This window comes from Pyricularia grisea, assembly GCF_004355905.1.
Source record: "Pyricularia grisea strain NI907 chromosome Unknown Pyricularia_grisea_NI907_Scaffold_2, whole genome shotgun sequence".
NCBI classification, from domain to species: domain Eukaryota; kingdom Fungi; phylum Ascomycota; class Sordariomycetes; order Magnaporthales; family Pyriculariaceae; genus Pyricularia; species Pyricularia grisea.
In genome coordinates, this window is record NW_022156717.1 from 4,951,123 (window position 1) to 4,968,832 (window position 17,710).

Genomic DNA, 17,710 nt, shown 5'->3' on the forward strand with positions numbered 1-17,710 from the left:
TCTTTTCGCCACGCGGATTACTTTGCATCCGACTCGAAAAAAAAAAGAAGAAAATTCAACATGTTATTTGCAATGTCATATTCCCATCCGCCTTCACAGGGCAGAGGGCACACCCACCGCCTCAGGGGAAAACACGAACAAAAACACCTGTCTACAGCGTTTCCTTCTCAGCCTGCAGACCACAACTACCAAATGTGAGGCAATAAATGCCAAAGAGATTTCAAAATTTCAACCCGAAATGGCCCCGACTCCTATACATACAAAAGAAAATCATTTAAGTACAAGAATGGCCTAGAGATTCATCGTCACAGCTAGGGATGGGACAACATCATAGGACTTTTCAAAAAGAAAAGAGGAAAAAAGTGTACACAAAACAACTTTGAGGCGCGGTAATTGTTCTGGAGCTTGCATGCTCTTGGTCTAATGTAAAAACATACACGATGATACCCCGCGTCCTTGAGTTTTCTTTTTTTTTTTTTTTTTTTTTTTTTCTCACTCTTTGAGGTTTAGAAAGATACCCCCTCGATAGACATGGTTCAAACCAACTTTATGCTAATCCATCCAGTCTGGCTGACAGCGTATTATCTGGCGTGGCTGGGGCGGTTGCGAAACGCCAATTGTATGGCTCAGATATTATGAACACATTCTTCTCTCAGTCGTAAAATCAGAGAGGCTCACGGCATAGTCGCTAGGGCTGGCCGTTTATGGATCATGACGCGTAGCAAAAATACATATTACAAAGAATATCCGACTCGGGTATTTCTTTATTTAATATCTAGTCTAGTTCTAGATTATTGTGAATTTCCTCATGGCAGCAAAAACAAAAGCCCTAGTTACAGGCCGAATAGTCTGCGGGCTCTGCAAAACTTAGCTTGACAACAAATGTTTGGTTTGTAAATAACGAGATGATAACAATAAACTGTGTATGGTCATCCATCATAGGCTATCCGCTATTGGACGGACACACCATGCTATGCTTGTTTGTTTCTTGTAGGAATTTGAGAAGTTCAGGAGGCGTTGAGCAAGAAGACAAGGGAAGTATGCATGTGCTGTTTGATAGGCCGCCAAATGCATGCAGCCATTGCGACTGGTTTAATGCCAAATCTAAAGGGTATCCGCCTATCATAATCAAAGGAAACAATGGCCAAAGTGTTTATTGGCGCATGCTGGGAAAGGTGTTTGATGTTCGGTACACGCCTGGTGTACATGGTAGTTGACAAACACGCTTGCCGTCGGAAAAGAAAAGAAAAAAAAATGGAAATCGTCGCTATCATCAAAAATGTCACCTCTGCTGCCCAAGAAGCACTCGACCAGAAGGGGCCTGCGAGCCACCCCGCGAGAAATTCCTAGTAGGTGTGAAAGGCTGGGAATATACCATCTCATCTTGAGGCTGCGGTTGGTTGTCAGAAGCCCCAGGGGGGAACGGAAAACCCGACATAGAATTGTTTGGATGATCCCCCAGGTAGTGGTCTCGATATGGTGATGGGGGTTCTGGGACACTGCGCCTACCAGGCTCGGCCGCGTTGGCGATCAGCCCACTGTCTTCCTCCTCTATAATCGCCGGTCTGTTGACACTAAGCGGACTTTGAGGCACAGGCGACAGTCGTGTTCGGGTGAGGTTGCGTGAGCCGTTGCCTGTCGTGTTGTTGGAAGAGCCGTTACCTCCTCCGCCGAACATGAACTTGCTACGCCGAAACTCGTTCGCGATTGGTAAGTGATCCGTGCTGGTGAAGCCGTTCCTGCTCTTTGCTAAGTTACCAAGATCAAAATCTCCGCTGCTAGTGCTGCTTCCTTTTTGCCTGTGACCCCCGTACGAGCCACCGTTACCCCTTTGCTTAACCCCGACAAAGAGCCATCTGATACCTCTACCAAACGCCTTGATGAAATCCCACATATTAAGGGCATCCCAAAGAGCAGCTAGGCCCAGGAACCCTCCCGAAGGTGGAGATTGTAAATTCTGTTTGGGCGCTTCTCCACTCGATGGATCTGGCACCGGGTAGAACGTAGGCTTGGCCCCAACGCGGTATGGCGCATAGGGGAAGGCCCAGATGTGCAAGATGGCAAAGAGTGCCATCTCGAAACAGAGAAGCAGAGATGGAATCCCGACCTTGAGGTCTGGATACGCTATTATCTCGTTGGCCTTGACGATCTCAAGTTGCGCCGTTGCCACCGAGATAGCAGCCGACTGCCAGAAAGACAGGAAGACGACAAGCTTGATGGCGCATATCTTCAAAAACGGCCGATGCTGCGCCAGCTCATCCTTCAGCTGGACATAGAACTGAATCAGGCAGTACATGGCAATGCCAACTGCTATGAACACAATAACAAGCACCCAGATATGCGCAAACACCGGGCTGTTGCTGCTTTCACAGTACTGAGGGTTGTTCGATACGAGTCAGTTGTTTTTGTTTCATAACTTCAGATGAGGCACGGGGCTGATTCCATGACCAAGCGACCAACCACTTACCTTGTGGAAGTAGTGCGTGACAACGGCAGTAATTGTGCACAAGACTCGAATGACAATGTAGTGGTAAATGCCAATCCAGATGATGTTGAACCAAGTAAGTCCATTAGCAGGTGTCCTCCAAGGCCCTCTTTGGCCACAGCAGCAGGCACGGAACCAATCGAGTGGCCACACCCATGGCTTGATTGGCGTCAGCGCTTGGAAAAACTTCTTTTGCTCGTGAAGATCCGGCGCAATGTAATGGCACATTAGGGCGAAGAAGGCCGAAATAGCAAAGGCCTCGTAGCACTCCGAGATGATTGTGAAATATATGGCGTGCCAATAGTATCGTAGTGAGAGTAGTGAGGTAAGGGAGTACACTGGCACCATAAAGAGAATCCTAATAATGTGCCGTTGCTCATTAGGTTTGGTGTAATGTGTTGCATGCATGAATATCAAGAAGAAACTCAAGGATACAGCCACTAATGTCGATGCCGAGGCAATTATCAAGGCAAGGTCGTGGAATCGTAAAGGGCCAACGATTGGTATCTCATCTTCGGGCCCAACTGTGCTCAGAGAGAAACAAACAGTGTCAGCATCTGTGCAGGTACAGATATTTGCCTCCCAAGATCGTCATGTTCGGGAAAATCCAACTTACTCCTCATCTCATCCAGTGTGGCATTGCATGTTGTATTGAAAGTGAGCCCCATGGCTCCGGCTTCTCTGGCGGGCGCAGGGCTCAATTGAGGATGGCCGCCGTGGTCACCAGCGCTATGCAGCTCTGAATACCCAACGAAGTTAGATGGGCAGGCAGGGAAGACTGCAAGCGAGCCGTCCCTCGTTAAGGTCGGGAGTCTCCGGCGGTACGAGAGAAACCAAAAGCTAGACTGAGGATTCCGGAAGACCCAAGAGGCACCGCTCAACGAAATGCGATATCGACTGTGCTTTCGATTCGATCCTTTAATTACAGCAGCTTGTTCGACCGGGTTTGCAGATCCGATCTAGAAGTGTCACTAGGTCTCGTCCTAGGCATAGCAGTACGGAGCCACCGGTCCGTCAATCGAGCTGGGTTCCCGCCGCGTCCCTGAAGACTGGAGTGGAGAAATGTAAGATGGACAAAGTATATCGTCGATACGGTCTTTTGGCGGAGTTGGCGGAATTGATATTTCCAGTGTTGTTACCCAAGTCGGGAAGTCGTGCGCGTGCTGCGATACAGTAGTGCTGACCTCTTGACAGCGAATGCTTGCATAAGTCTCAGTTGTGACTGCTCCCTTCCGCGTTTTGGTCTGAAGCTGTTTAGTTTGATCTTCGGGAGCGGTCGCGCCGGTCATCGGTCTTGCCACTTTGTGACTGTGTGTTACTCCTATTTCTTCTCTTTTTTTGTTTGCTGTGGGCGATTGCGGCGGGAAACGACAGTCGTGGATCAAAGAACGAGGGTAGAAAGAAAAAGAATAGTAAACACGAACGAGGCTGCGGATTGAATTGTTTGTCGTGGGCCAGCCTGACGAGAGAGCGGATTGCAGTGATGAGGAACGGTATAGGCGGATAAATTTGGAAATGAGCGACAAGCCGCCCGAACCTCTTGTGGAAAAAAAAAAAGTAAAACTGGTTTTGTTGCTTTCAAAGCAAGGCAAAGAATGGCTTTGAGGGAATCGATGCGCATGAATGAAAATCCTAACGCAAAACCTCCCCGCAAGTTAACAACAAGGCGCCGCGAGGGATGACTGACGGGCGTGGAAATCCTTGTGCTGGGGAGGGTCGTTGCAGATCTCCAGCGTTCGAGTGGAGGACCGGGGTGCCTGCATGGCACAGCCTGACGGCCCAGCGTCCAACGGTGGGCTGCAATTGGTCAGAGGGAGTCCATAGTGGATAGCTAAAATTGCAAGGGGGTGCCACCGCTTCCCGCTCGCAGCAGGGGGTGGGGCCCGGAGCCAGGGGCACGCTCGTCTTGATTGGCTACCCATGAAAGTCGTCAATGGTGGGAGCGGTTTCACATCATTCCTGTAGTATTAAAAGCGTTTGCAGGTCGACATTGCATCGCATCAATAGATGTCAGCCCGAGCTTGTAGCGTTGTGGCTATCTGATTAGCTGGTCGGTCCCTCTTATTGTTTTGATCGAATGACATGTGTCTTTCATTTCACTATCAGATAAAAACCTCAGCACTAAAATATGCGTTGTTGCTGTCTCAGGTAAGACTTAGTCTCCCAACCACGCATCTTTTGGTCCATGGCGATGTACTTTGGTACATTACTCACCATGCCCCCTCGTAGTCTGTCTATTGAACTTTCAACAGTACCGTCCGTCGGTCGAAGTAGCCCCCGATATACCCAGGTGACGCGCAGGTCACGTGGACATTTAAAACGATATTAGTTCCAAGAAACGGGCTAGAGTGATTGTTGTTGACTATGCCAAGCCGTTCACTAATTACGGTAAAAGTCAAATCGGAAATTTACGAGTAAAAGATTATGTAGCACTTGCGTAGCACATGGATGCGACACGAAGACGAGTTACATATACAGTAAAGTCAATCAAAAATCGATTAATTACTTCAGTTGCGTGAATCGTTGCCTACATAGGTATTACGCCTGAGAATGAATGGTCGCGAATTCTGCCAACGTTACGTTACGCCCGTGAACATGAAATAAAGTACGACCAAAGGGTTTGGAATTGCACGGGCACACCGAGATACCATGATGTGTTTTTGTATTGGACAGCGTTACTCCTTACTAAAAAGCCCTGATCCAATAGTTCGCTTATGTGATAATCTATACATGATTTGTGTCGTACTTGGGTGCGCATTATGTCGATCCAATCTAAAAAAAATCCAACCCTGCTGGCGGTGTCCTCGGACTGCGAGCAGCGTGACTTATCCCGTCCTTGGATCCCCTAGGAGCCTCGACAACCATCCCAGAGACCTAACCTCATTTCAACTCCAAGTATGTTGGGTCGCTGTCGCGTAAAGATTTAATAGTCGCTTCTCGGGCTTCTCTGATTATTGTCCCTGAATGAATGGACTGTATGATATTCGTATGCGTCGTTATCTGAATTTCAGCTTCCGACCCTGTCTTTTAGGGAGGGCTGTGTATCGGTATTTTGTCGTTTGACTTAGGTAATGTGTATAATACAGAGAGAAGTCATCACATCCTCTCAGCTAGTCTCTCCTTCTCAATCGTTCTCGCCAGGTGAAGGGTTGGCAACCCTAAGAACCTTGTTTGGGTGGTGGACAGGTCGGGAATAATCGAGGTTGTCCTGCATGGACTCGAAACTCTCGCGGCTCCTGTTGATAAATGTTCCGGGGTATATTCCAGTGGCTGACTTCATCCGGGGATCAGGCATACTGCTTCTGCGCCCGCTCGAGTGCTCGCTGCCCCATGTCCCGTTTGTTGGTCTCCTAGTGGCGAAGCCGGTTGTCGGGTGCGACATGTCCCCTCCGTAGTGCCCGGGACTTGAAGCCTCTTGAGCCTCTCGATCCTGTCTTCGCTTGCGTCGCAAGAACACAAAGCCTATAATGCCACCTGCGACCAGTATCGAAATCACACCGACGGCGATTCCAACTGCGGCGCCTGTCCCGAGCCCGCCTCCTGTTTCTTCCTTTTGACTTGTATCGTAGCCGGGTGCTTGTGAAGAAGAGCCTGCGGCGCCGGTGGGTGCCACAGTAACAATTCTGGTTGTACCGTCAGCAGTCACCGTCTCTACTTGTGGTGGTGATGACGTTGTCTGATGTTGTTGGCCCGTCTGATTCGATCATGTCAGCACAACCCACTCAATCATTTTCAGGTTATCGCAGGAGTCAAGGTAAGGAAGGATGGTATGGATATAATGAAAGTGTCCTACGGTGTCTGTGCTTGACGCCGGGGGAAGAGCGGTGATTGTAGTTGTCAAGATGGCAGTCGAAGAAGGGTTGGTAGGTTTCGAGTCCTGGACTTGGCCAGTGACTGTATTCCCTTTATCCTAATGGTAGGTAATCCAGTTTGTTAAACCGGGTTATCCATAGCGCGACGACTTCGTGGCAGCATACCCTCTCACCACTGAAGGTTGAACAATCCCATACGTGGCCGGGAGAAGATAGGGCCATCGAGGTGGAATGGCGGATCCTATGAAACGGTAAAAATACAAGCAATACTTACTGTCGTGGAAGTTGATGAAGAACCGCCCGATGTGGCCGTGATGGGATTGGCTTTGATGCGCATATATCCCCAGGTACCATCACCTCCGCAGACGTCGCTCGGGTAGCCGGGACACGGATCTTTGCATTTGTCGGTCCCTACTTGGACACTGTCACTGGGCATAATGTTTGAGCACCAGCAGAGGGATCCCTGTACAATTGCAAGGCCGCTATTGCTGGCTTTGCAAAAGTTAGAACACAGGCCATCCGATTGCCAGTCGCTATGGTCTAGTAGGTGGTCCATGTAGTCAGTATCGAAGCGAGCTCGAATGATAGGAGGATATATTCCGCGACTGGGTAGTACTCACTGCCTTGGCCTGTCCCCGTGTTGATGGTCGCGCAGTAATCCATGGGTATTGACTGTGATACTGCTAAACTTGTCAAAAGGAATGTCGTGGACAGCATAGCCGCCCACCTGGACAGCCCCCCTCTTGATAGCATCGTGAACAGTTCAGGATATATTTTGCAGTTTTCGAGTACACCTCAACCCAATTGGCAAGCTCAAGGGAGTCGTTGTGTCCGGAGCTGGTAGTATTTGAAGCTGCAAGCAACCAAAGGTTGGCGGAGATTTACCCCAAGATGCTAGCAGAGCAGCTAGCAATGGTCGTCGTGGCTGCCTGGGGTTCGGAAACAAGCGCGTTCAAGAGTAACACTTGTGGCGGAAGCCAACAGCCATGTCAAGTTAAAAGGGGCCAATGCCCAAGAACTTGTAACTACGGCCACCCGCAACACTCAATTGTGCCTGTAGATCTTGTTCTTGTGTTCTCCCAGTGTGTGATATCCAGCAGTTTAAAGTCTGCTACGGTGTGTGTGCGCACAGCAAAGGCGACACAGGCTGGTGCAAATAGCCAAGCTGACCATAAGTTGACTCGGGATCATCCAAGATTATCAACCGTCCTTGTTGAGTTTTGGACGGAGTCGGGTATCTGCAAGGGCTAAAAGTCGACGTTCGTGGACGAGTGGAAGGTTGAAGCGAAATAGGACCAGCCAGCGGCGAAACAAGGTCTTGTCTTCGCTTTCGGGCAGATTGGTCGTCTACTTCGATAATATGCTGGGCCGTCAAATCGAACCGATTAAAAAGAAACAACAAAACCCAAACCGAACCGCAATGCAAATGGGGCAAAGAAATGAAAGAAAAAAAAACACAACAAGTTGTTAAGTTGGAAAAACCTCCGGTGGAAAAAGAGGGTGAGGGATGGCAGGCAGCAAGGGAGTTGCTTAAGAGAAAATGGATGGGAGACAATAAAGCCAAGCGCCAAGCCTAAGCCGCCTGGGATGTTCGGGTGGGTGGGTGTACTTGTAAAAAGTTTATGGGGATCAGTCCCTCAAAGCGCGCAGCCGTCACTGCCCGATAGAGTTAGCATCACCATAGCAGAACCCGGCAGGTGTGGGTTATGAACCAGCCCACGGGCGGGGTGTGGTGCGGTACCTCGGGCGGACCACCCAAACGCTGATGTCACAACCTACCCGTGCTTTGTATTTGCTTCCATGCTTGCTAGGTTCTGTATTTGACACGAACCAAGGCCGGCCCACATTGAATTTTTTTTATCTACTGTCTACTGTACTGCAATCTGGAATTACGAGTCGCTGTTAATTGGGTTTAAGGGATGAATGAGGTCCGAGTGAATGAACAAACGGATATTTGAGCGAGTGAGACGATGATCTGAAACTTTTTATCGAGAGGGCTGACAGTACGCCAACGCCGGCGCCATGTGAGGTGGTGCAAACATAACATGACCTTGGCAAGCCTGTTGATGGTTTACTTCGTACTTCTTTGGCACACGCCGGGTTTTCCCACACGACAAGTTTTTTTGTTTTTTTTTGGGGGAGGGGGTTTCTCTCAATTTGCCATGTTGCTTGGCCGCCCATCTTGGCAAGGAAAACGACAAGACAATCGCAAAAACTCAAGGGGAAAAAAAAGACACAAGAGGAAAAAAGAAAATACTGCAGCCGCAAAAACCCGGTTGGTCAATGTTCCAGACAATTCGTTGCCTACACGGCACAGAACAAGAAACAGGTCGCGCGAATATCCGATCATATTGACTCGCTCGCTCTATTTCCCTTACATTACCATCTATCATTTCTGGGCATCCATTACTCACTTGTCCCCTATTTTTTATGATTTTCTTTTTTTTTTACCCTCAGCCAAGCACAGTAGTAATAGTAGTGGTAGTATTGGTAGTGTCATGGGCGAGCTGCACCGGCGGCGGCGCGCGGCCCTCGTGCAGAAAAGGTTAATAATGATCTTCTCTATCTTACCTGCCTTTGTAAAGCGCTCAAACCTTGGAAGAGCGTCTCCACACCATCCCTGCAGGCTGGTTGGGTCCCAAAGCAACAGATGGTAAACAGAGAGGCGCCGACGACGAGACGACGGCGGCTATTCAAAGTAATAGGGAAGAAAAAGAACGGATTCGCATCTAAAAATGGATCGAACATCGTAGAAGCTATCCATTTGCTTGGGAATGGTTAATCTATCCTGTTTTTTCTTCTTCTATGAAGCATGGTGATACTCTCCCATAATCGCCAACCATTCAACCAATTTAGCCTTGAAGCAAAACGGTGTGTGTCGCCTCACTATCACTGCAATCATGCTCGAACAGGGCCTCCCTGTCGATAAAAGAAAGCCTTCCAAGGTCAAGGCCTTGGCTTGACGTGGGGCAATCGAGATCAATTCCCTCGGTGAGAAACAAGCACAGGCCAGACAAACAAACATCGGAAACCCGCAATTAATATTAATAACCCAACGGGTTGGTTTCCTCCCCTTTCGATAGCGGGTTTTTAACATTTACTCCTGGGGGGGATTGAGCTCGCTGGCGTGATCACACACCGTTTCCTTATCTCACAAATTACTCGAGATAAATGCAAGCAAGCAGTGAACTCAATTCGATCGACCGTCACCCCCGGCCCGAATTTTTCCCAAGCCTGCCCCTACCTCACTCGCTTTACATAGCAATGTTAACTGCCCACCTGACAGCTTACGTGGACGGTGCAACGGGAGGATCCATGACCGGAACATTGTAAAAATGTGAGTTTGTCTGTATTACAATACGAAGAAATGCTCGTTTCTAGATAAGTAACCGGGCATCTATCAATTGTGTACACTGCAGTGGACAATTTGAAAAGGTTGACAAAAAGATTCCTCCTCACGGGGCCGGAAAACCTCTTTTTCCCGACCGCACAAGCCCGGCAATTCGGCCAGAACGAACTCGCCACTGGCGTGTCTGCATCTCGGAACTGACTTGGCCCGGCCTCGACAAAAAAAAAAAAAATAGGGAGAATCCATCTGCGGTGCACACAAACGAGGCTTTTCGTCGTCACGTCGTTATTGATTACGAGTAGATCATCAGCCGAGCTTGGTGATACGAACTGTACTACTATGCGAGTGGTATGCTACCAGCAGTTGAATGCCACCCACCTCCCACCGGGCTAGTCCAAGTAGTCGTAGTAAAAATCTTGGGAGGGTCGGCCAGTCATGCATGTAACCCTACCTCCCGTAAAAAACACCCACCTCCTCAAATCGGAAGGCGCATAGGATAATTGGGTAAATCGGGACTACGGTAGTCTTGATGGCTTCTTTTTTCTTCTTCATTTCTTTTCTTTTTGTTTACTTTTTTGTACATTTGCCCCATCGTCCACGACTGCAGAAGAAGAAGTAACATATATGGGACAGAAGAAAATCGTAATGACGAACGTGACGTACGGAGTAGCCCGGTACATACCACCTACCCACGTAGACGACAGGTCCTTTGCATTGGGCCTGGTGCATTCACGAGGCGGGTGGGTGACAGAAAAGAAAGCAAGAAAAACGAGGGGTCTCACGCAACACACTCTCAACAAACACGGCTGTACTGTATACCCAGAGACGCGGCTGTGCCTTGGAAGTGTTCAAGTCAGCCTGGAATTCCGAGGGGTCACAAGTTTCGAGTTGAGGACGGCTACCGAACAAAAAAGATATATTGTCGCTGCAAATTTATTGAGCCGGCCCGGTTTGTGAGTTGGGGCCGCCACTGCCGCACTGCCGCGGACCATTTGTCGCCCAGTCAACCAATAGTCATTCATAAATCATAGATTCCGGTTGCCAGCCAGCCTGGGCGGTAAGGTAAGTAAGTAGGCGCCTTACCCAAGCTTACGGTAGGTACGGAAGTAGGTGGGTGGGTGGGTAGTGTAGATGCTTGGAATGTATTTTGACTTTGTCACAACCAACCAAGCCGCTTTGGAGTACCTTATTTACGACCTGCACCCAATAACAAAATCCTTCTTTCTTTCGCATCTCTTTTCAAACCCTAGCCAATCGCTTTGTGGCTGGGGAAAGCACAAAAAAACCGCCCGAGAGCTGTGATGTATGGTACTGGGGATAAAAAAAAATAAAGGGTGCGACTTAATTGATTGGCTCTCAAGAGGTGCAGTGGTGCAGTGGACGGCGACCGTCGTTTCTGCTTGTTTCTCTTTTGTGAAGCGCTAGACCTGCAGGCTTCAGGAGTCCCTATGTGAGGATAATTATGATCGTCGCATGGGTAAGACGTGCAGTTAGTTGTCTACAGTATAGTACAAGATTCACATGCCACCAGCCACGCAAAGAACTTGGCGCGCTCTCCACACCCGCCTCCTCCCGGCTCCGATGACCGCCGTCGTTTCGGGGAATCGGGACGAGGCGTCAGGCGTCTACCACTCGGCGCGTCCACCTCCACATGCAAACGGTGAGAATGACCAATTACGCTTGCCAAGCAATGTAGGATGTCGAATCGGTTGGTCTCGGTGCATCTTTCTTTTTTAGTTTTTGTGGATGTGAATCAATATGCAGTGTAAGTCATTCTCGAAGTTTTACTGGTGAGGCTGGCACCTTATCACTAACTTAGTGCTCTAGCTTTTCAAGCTTGTATACTGTACATATCCTTTACGGCATATGATAGTTAGTAGCTTGATATATGTGGGGGGGTCAACATCAGCATCATACCAGTACGGGTACATAGTTGGTCCGTTCTCGCCTCCTCTCGAGACCAGACAGCTACGCCACACATAAAAGGGAGTTGCGGCGTCCCGTGCGTTGGCTGGAGATCTCTATGCCCTCTCCATTCCCTTACAGCTACCCCATCAATCGGAAGAGGGCAGCGAGAAAAATCAGGGGATAAAGCATTGCTACGGAATTCCAGACCACGTTCCCAAGCCTCCTTCGTCATAAACCTTTTTTTTTTCTCTCTATCACACCACGCCCCTGATAGCTAGCTTCCGACTACCCTAGGCACGGGGAAGATGGTTGAAACCACTAGGGAAAAAGGGATGGTCTACCCGAATACCGACAGAGTACCGGATTACCAACAAGACAAAAAAAAATACACACACAAGGATGGCTAGCTATCGGGAATGGGGCGTAAAGTAATCGGTAAACCCGTAGGCAGCGTTCAAGGAAGGGCAGGTTTGGCAGGCATTGATGTTTTAATTGTGGAGGGTTCGTGCGGGCGCCTGGGGTAGGGCAAAGTAAGTTGGAAATGGATTAAAAAAAAATCAAAGCCTTTAAAGAAGACATTCCAAATTGTGATGTGCAGAGAACGTTCCCCAGAGGCAACATAAAAAAACAAGCTCGTCCGCCAGATCCCCTAAAGTCCCCGTAGTGTTCTTCTCACGTCATGAAGATTATGAAATCATGATTGGAAAAATGACTTGCCGATCAACGGGATGATGCCAGATCAGGAAAAAATCACTTTGTTTGAGACGGCCGCCCCGACTCGTGAATCTTCCGCTCACGCATTGTCTTTGTTCGTTATCGAAATGAGGATCCTCAATGGAATCCAACCCAGGTTTCCTTCAGAGACATGTATTATTAAAAGATCTGGATGGGCTTTGCGCTCTGACCGGAAAACATTGACTCGCCTTGTTTCCATATTCAAAGGTTCGTCATCACACTGAAGGAATTCCGTTTCCTTGTCGAATAACCAACATGTACACACACGTCATTTACTAATCAAACCGTGGGAATTTGGAAAGCAAACAAGCAAGAAAAATATCATGTTCCCTTTGGTATGTGATGGGACCGGAATGTGTGACTCAAATGTCTATAATTCATTGCAAATTCAAGGTAGGTAGGTAGACAGCAAAGGCACAATTTTTATCACATCAAAACTTTCCATCTTTATTTTTCCCCTGTTCATGGTTACCCAGGAAGTAGTATCTATGCTACCATGAGCTCCCCGAGCCCCATATGTGGGACAAAAAACAAAGCCATATCCTTCATACCTGCATACAACAGTCCCGAGTTATAGCCAAAACGCTTCATCCCATCAATATGATAGGGGGAGGAGGGAAAATAACACAAAACGCCATAAAAAAAACGCTTCCTTGATAACACAATCGGCTTGTCAAGCCGGGTCAACTCCAAACCAACGCCAGAAGCTAAAATAATCAAAAAAGCAACATAAAGCCAAAGTTCGCCAGAACTATAAACAGTCTCATTTCCTCATCTGTGTACTGCGGGCAGGGGAGCTTTGGCGGCTCTCGCCCCTTTGCTCCTCCTCCTCGATTCGGCCCACCATCTCCATGACCCTCGTCGGCGGTGAAGGCCGTGGCGTAGGCAAGGCTGAGCTCCTCGTCAGGCTGACGGCCTGCGCCAGTCCGATGACGTGGTTGGCCGACGAGTCGACCGACATCCGGGATTCGAATGAGCGCCTGTCGGACTGATGACGCGGAGACAGGCCATCGGATTCCAGGCCTTCTGCGTTCCTGTCGTCATTCTCGCCGTCTCTTGGGAACGTTGGAGTCCTAGGAGTTGGCACCTGGAGATGATCCTCGTCCTGTCCATTGTCTCCACCCGTGGACATTCCCGGGGGGAAACCCATAATTTGCGGTTCACATACGATTGGCGTCGATCCTGATCCTGAAGGCACTCTCACTCTGCTCGATGGGCCACCCGCGTCGCTTAAAAATATATCATCTTCTCGGCTGCCCATCCGAATAGACTCTTCGGTTCTCCCGTTCTCTCTGTTGGAGTTAGGATGATCAACCTTGTCCAATTCGACATCTGTCGTTGCCTGTGGTTCTGTTCGGCCTTCTCCACGCTCTTCCTGAGCTGTGGTATCAAAACTCGCCCTCTGAACATCGACATTGACTACACGCAGGGGCTCCCTAGGCACCGTAAACGCGTATTGCACTGAACGTCGCTCCGAGGCCTTCTCAATGTCCCAATCGTCCTCCTCGTCCTCGTCGAGCCTGTAAGACAGCCGGCGCGGCGGCGTGCTGCTGCCCCGATATTGGCCGCTTCCAGAGGCATCCACCTCCCACGCTCCCCGGCCCTGTCTGCGGCGGCGCGACACGGTGCCGGCGCCGCAGTGACTGGGATCCTGGCAGACTCCACACTCGGAACTGCTCGTCTTGCCGCCTCCGCCCCTGGCTGCCGCATCGGAGGAAGAATCTCTACGTCCTGAGGAGCTGACGGCCCTCCGCAGGCTGCCCAGGGTGCCGAGGCCAAACCATGACGCGCGTCTCTTCATTTTGCTGGGGCTTCCCTGCTGAAACTCGTAGTCATCTTCGTCTTGTGAAGGTGAGGTTCCGCCAATCAGGCTTCTTCTGTGGTTACTGTTGATGCTACCTGCTGCTGCTGCTGCGGAACTGCCGGTGAGAAGCGCCGGTCCCTCTGCCTGCAGGGCCGAGAAGCTTGAATTCGCTGTCTTGTATGCCATTTCACCGCTGCTTTCTCCCGAGCTTCTCTCCTGAATTTTGTCTTCGTTGCCATTGCCGACCGGGGTGACCAGGGTGCCTGTGACACCGCGCGTGAGATCCGGGGGAGACCTGATGGATCCGGACCTGGACAAGCTTTGAATGACCCCTTGGTCCGCAAGGTTAGCTGAAGGCGGCTCGTTTCCGCCATCTGACGCACGAGATAACGGGCTTCTTTGAGTCGGCGAGCGGCTGCTCGGGCGGGAATCTTGAAGCGGTACAGATGTTGTGATAGTGGTAGTGTGCGGCATCGATCTCAGTGATGGAATGCGGGCAGTAACTTCGGCATCTATCTCTTCGGCCTCCTGCACCCATTGCTGGACATCTGGGGTGTAACCTGGCCCTGTGGATGACCTGGGTGACTCTTCCTGCCTCCACGCTACATTGAACCCGTTGGGAGTCGTCGGTGTCAGGAATGGATCGCTCTCCTGGGAAATCGGTCTTGTCTGAACCACAACAGCACTTGTGGCTGGTGGTTCTGCGATAGAAGCCTCAACCTCTTCATCTGCCTCGTGGATCACATTCATTTCGGTCGCTCCCCGGCTCCGAGGGCTCAAGTCGAGCGGAGGTGGCATATAAAGGTGACCACCTAGACTCCTTGAACCAACTGGCTTGCGCGTCACTGCCTTTTGTGTCGATGCGGAGAAGCCTCCCGGTCCCGATGCCCCGCGCAAGCTTTCGTAGCCCACAGCATGCGAAGTAAGACGGGTCCTGTCGGCTCGCTGGAACGGGTCAGCGCCACCTGTGTACCATTCGTAGGCCTGTGTCGAGTTCCAGCCCCTATTCAAGCTGGCATCGTCACGCTCCATCATGTCGCCCGGCGGAAGGAACATGCTAGCATCTTGGGCCAGCGCACGGACGGCTGAGTCGCGACGGCGGTTGCGCTGGCGCTTTCGCCAGAGAAAGTATCCGGCGACAGCAAGGGCGATGAGACCTAAACCCAGACCTAGACCCAGGCCCAGACTCAGTCCAAGGTTACTTTTCCTTACTTCGTGTGCACTGCCTTGTTCATTGCCCGAGCTCGTGGAGCGTTCAGGGTTAGTATACTCGTTCGACCAGGTCATTGAGCTGATATTGAGGAACATTGGTATTTCGCCGCTTCCCCCTGCCTGCCTTGGCTTGAGTCGGGAGGAAGTCGAATCTTGGGCTTCTGATGCGATCGAGTAGCCGCCATATACCATCATTATGTTACCTGGCAGGACGGCAGCGCCGTGACCGAATATAGCCTGCCCGTTGGGCTGTTCTGCAGGAATTGTCCACTTCCACTCGCTGAAGTCGGCACTAACTTCCACTATGGCAAGCTGTGGGAGAGCGGCTCTGCTTATATCGCCGACCCAGCCGCCCAGGACGATAAGCTTGCTCCCATCCGCGCTCAAGACTGTGGTGTGGCCAGACCGGCTTTCGACCTGGTCGGGGAGCTCGTCTTTCTTGACCGCAAGCTCGGTCCTACCGGCATTGGGCTGCTGTATCTTGATGAGTTTCCACGTTTCTTGGGGAACGCTCCAGATGGCAGCCTCTCCCATGTTGATGTAACCAAGGGCGCTATGGCCCCCCAGGACGACGCTGTCGAGCTGCTGCGTGACCACATCACCGCGATTAGAGATGGAGGGTGACAATGAGGTGAGAGTGAAACCAGCTTGGGCACCTGGCGAGCGGCCGGTGGTGACGATAGGACTTATGTTAAAAGCATTATCTGCCGGGAGGCCAAGCTTAAGCATTTGGTTCGAGTATGTGGCGCTCTTGGTCCAGTCAGTTCCAGATTGGTTTGTGAAAGGACACATGCCACCATAATAGTCTTTGAAGAACCGACTAGTTAGCGTTTGTTATGGGCAGCAGTGGATCCCAGATCGGGCAAAAATGGACTGAAGGCAGCTGGGTAGGAGGGGTGGTTCATGTGATGCTGCCGCCCAACACGCAAGCACCCAAGTTCCGCAGCGAAATAACGGAGTGTTGATATGCTCGGTATAACTTACAAACAGACGGTGGTGACACCGTTGGAGAAAGCTGAGCAGAAAAGCTCATGGTGCCCCCTAGGAACATGGGCCCTTTACCGGAATGCACAAAAGTCGCGTCGGCGGCATCCGGGGCTCCGTCGTAGTCCCATGTGATCTCATCTTTGCGAGAAACAGAGTCGGGCAGCGGGGCCGTCCAAACAGCCGGGGCGCCGGACTGGGAGGCACAGTCTCCCACATATGCGGCAACGGTTTGGTTGCTGAGTAGCGAGGGCGTGAAAGTCGTCGTTTTATTGCCCTGCTTGAGGAAGGGTAGGCCAGAATTCAGTGTCTCCAGGCGGAGGGACGAGACTGAAAGTGTGGATGAGATGTCGAGGGCCAGAAAATCAACAGAGCTCTCCGAGGTTGGGTGGAAGATATAGGCTACTTTGTCCTGGTTGCTCTGGGCGGGCGGACTGAAGCCAGAGGAACCGGGGAGTAAGATGGTCGTCGGGACGTAAGGCAGAGCTGACGGCGTTGATGCTGCTGTTGCTAAGGACGCGATGACCACCAGCGAAAGAAAGTTCCTTGATGGTGTTTTGGCCCGTGCGGACACATCACCCAGGCTCGAGAAGATTGTCATTGCTCTGGGAGATGGGCGCTGAGAATCGTGGTTGTAAACCAGGCAAGGCCTGTCGGGGCCAGAAAAAAATACCACTGCGGCCGATCGGCTCAAGACCGTTGCGACCTCGATTCGGCCTGACTGAAGTCTAGAGAGAGGCCTGGATTTGCTATTAGCTACGAGAGGGGTTGAAACGGAAGAGAGAAAAAAAGAGAAGCAGCCCAGGACGTCCTTCATGGATCAATACCCTGGCTTGCTCTGCTGAGATTGTCACCACCTACTTACCAGCTCAGGCTTGCCGATTTTGCTTTTGTTTAAATGACCCCCAGATCCGAAAAGCTCGGAAATGGATCAACGGCGCATGGTTAAAGATTTGGCAAAGAAAGGAACACGAAGCAAGGGCCAATCCTCACTTTCGGCCAAGGGAGGGATGAAAATAGGTAGAGGAAAAGAAAATGCATAAACCGTGGGGAACAGGGATGCGTAATGGGGAATTGTGAGGTGAGGCAAAAAGCACTATTGGTATTTGTGGAAGGTTGGTGTCGAGGAGGACAAAAAGTATACCTGTCTTAGTGCTTGGAGGTAATTTGGTACTGATACAGAGTTTGTATTTTCCCTCTTCGCCTCTTGCTATGGTCTGTCTGCCTTCTTTAGCTTTGCCCTACATGCAGAAGCTGCGTAAGGCAAGTCTGTATGTAGGTAAGCTAAGGTAGGTATGCAAAACATGCATGCGCAATCAAGAAAATACACACACACTCTCTCTCTCTCATTAACTCTCTCTCTCTCTCTCCATTGGTTCCTCAGCGCCGACGAGGAATCGCGCATGCAAGCATGTTGATGT

At 50.5% G+C, this 17,710-nt stretch overlaps 4 protein-coding genes across 4 annotated transcripts; 1 reads left to right on the top strand and 3 right to left on the bottom strand.

Annotated features, from left to right (window-relative positions):
• Positions 1-751: 751 nt before the first annotated feature.
• Positions 752-4,129, bottom strand: PgNI_04044 (uncharacterized protein). The gene is made up of 3 exons (XM_031124096.1): positions 3,102-4,129; positions 2,468-3,009; positions 752-2,374 (listed from the first exon to the last, which is right to left on the bottom strand). Exons 1-3 carry the CDS (start codon positions 3,151-3,153, stop codon positions 1,283-1,285), a joined length of 1,686 nt encoding a protein of 561 aa, XP_030984728.1. The 5' UTR covers positions 3,154-4,129; the 3' UTR covers positions 752-1,282.
• A 1,001-nt stretch (positions 4,130-5,130) lies between these two features.
• Positions 5,131-7,804, bottom strand: PgNI_04045 (uncharacterized protein). Its single transcript, XM_031124097.1, has 4 exons — positions 6,918-7,804; positions 6,572-6,837; positions 6,279-6,395; positions 5,131-6,179 (listed from the first exon to the last, which is right to left on the bottom strand). The coding sequence occupies exons 1-4, from the start codon at positions 7,048-7,050 to the stop codon at positions 5,610-5,612; spliced, it is 1,086 nt and encodes a 361-aa protein (XP_030984810.1). The 5' UTR covers positions 7,051-7,804; the 3' UTR covers positions 5,131-5,609.
• Positions 7,805-10,291: 2,487 nt separating this feature from the next.
• Positions 10,292-11,629, top strand: PgNI_04046 (uncharacterized protein; the record flags this gene model as incomplete). Its single annotated transcript, XM_031124098.1, has 4 exons — positions 10,292-10,599; positions 11,066-11,123; positions 11,156-11,306; positions 11,580-11,629. 4 exons carry the CDS (start codon positions 10,292-10,294, stop codon positions 11,627-11,629), a joined length of 567 nt encoding a protein of 188 aa, XP_030984809.1.
• Positions 11,630-13,052: 1,423 nt separating this feature from the next.
• PgNI_04047 (uncharacterized protein) lies at positions 13,053-16,890 on the bottom strand (the record flags this gene model as incomplete). The annotated part of the gene is made up of 2 exons (XM_031124099.1): positions 13,053-16,111; positions 16,290-16,890. The coding sequence occupies 2 exons, from the start codon at positions 16,888-16,890 to the stop codon at positions 13,053-13,055; spliced, it is 3,660 nt and encodes a 1,219-aa protein (XP_030984808.1).
• Between the last annotated feature and the right edge of the window lie 820 nt (positions 16,891-17,710).

Excerpts from the sequence above, each read along its gene's own strand:
- PgNI_04045 (XM_031124097.1), bottom strand. The coding sequence starts at position 7,050 with ATGCTATCAAGAGGGGGGCTGTCCAGGTGGGCGGCTATGCTGTCCACG. Across the intron at positions 6,396-6,571 it reads CTTCATCAACTTCCACGACA|GATAAAGGGAATACAGTCAC; the intron begins GTAAGTATTGCT and ends ACCTACCATTAG. Across the intron at positions 6,180-6,278 it reads CGGCGTCAAGCACAGACACC|ACGGGCCAACAACATCAGAC; the intron begins GTAGGACACTTT and ends TGATCGAATCAG.
- PgNI_04044 (XM_031124096.1), bottom strand. The coding sequence starts at position 3,153 with ATGGGGCTCACTTTCAATACAACATGCAATGCCACACTGGATGAGATG. Across the intron at positions 3,010-3,101 it reads CACACTGGATGAGATGAGGA|TTGGGCCCGAAGATGAGATA; the intron begins GTAAGTTGGATT and ends CTCTGAGCACAG. Across the intron at positions 2,375-2,467 it reads TCACGCACTACTTCCACAAG|TACTGTGAAAGCAGCAACAG; the intron begins GTAAGTGGTTGG and ends AACAACCCTCAG.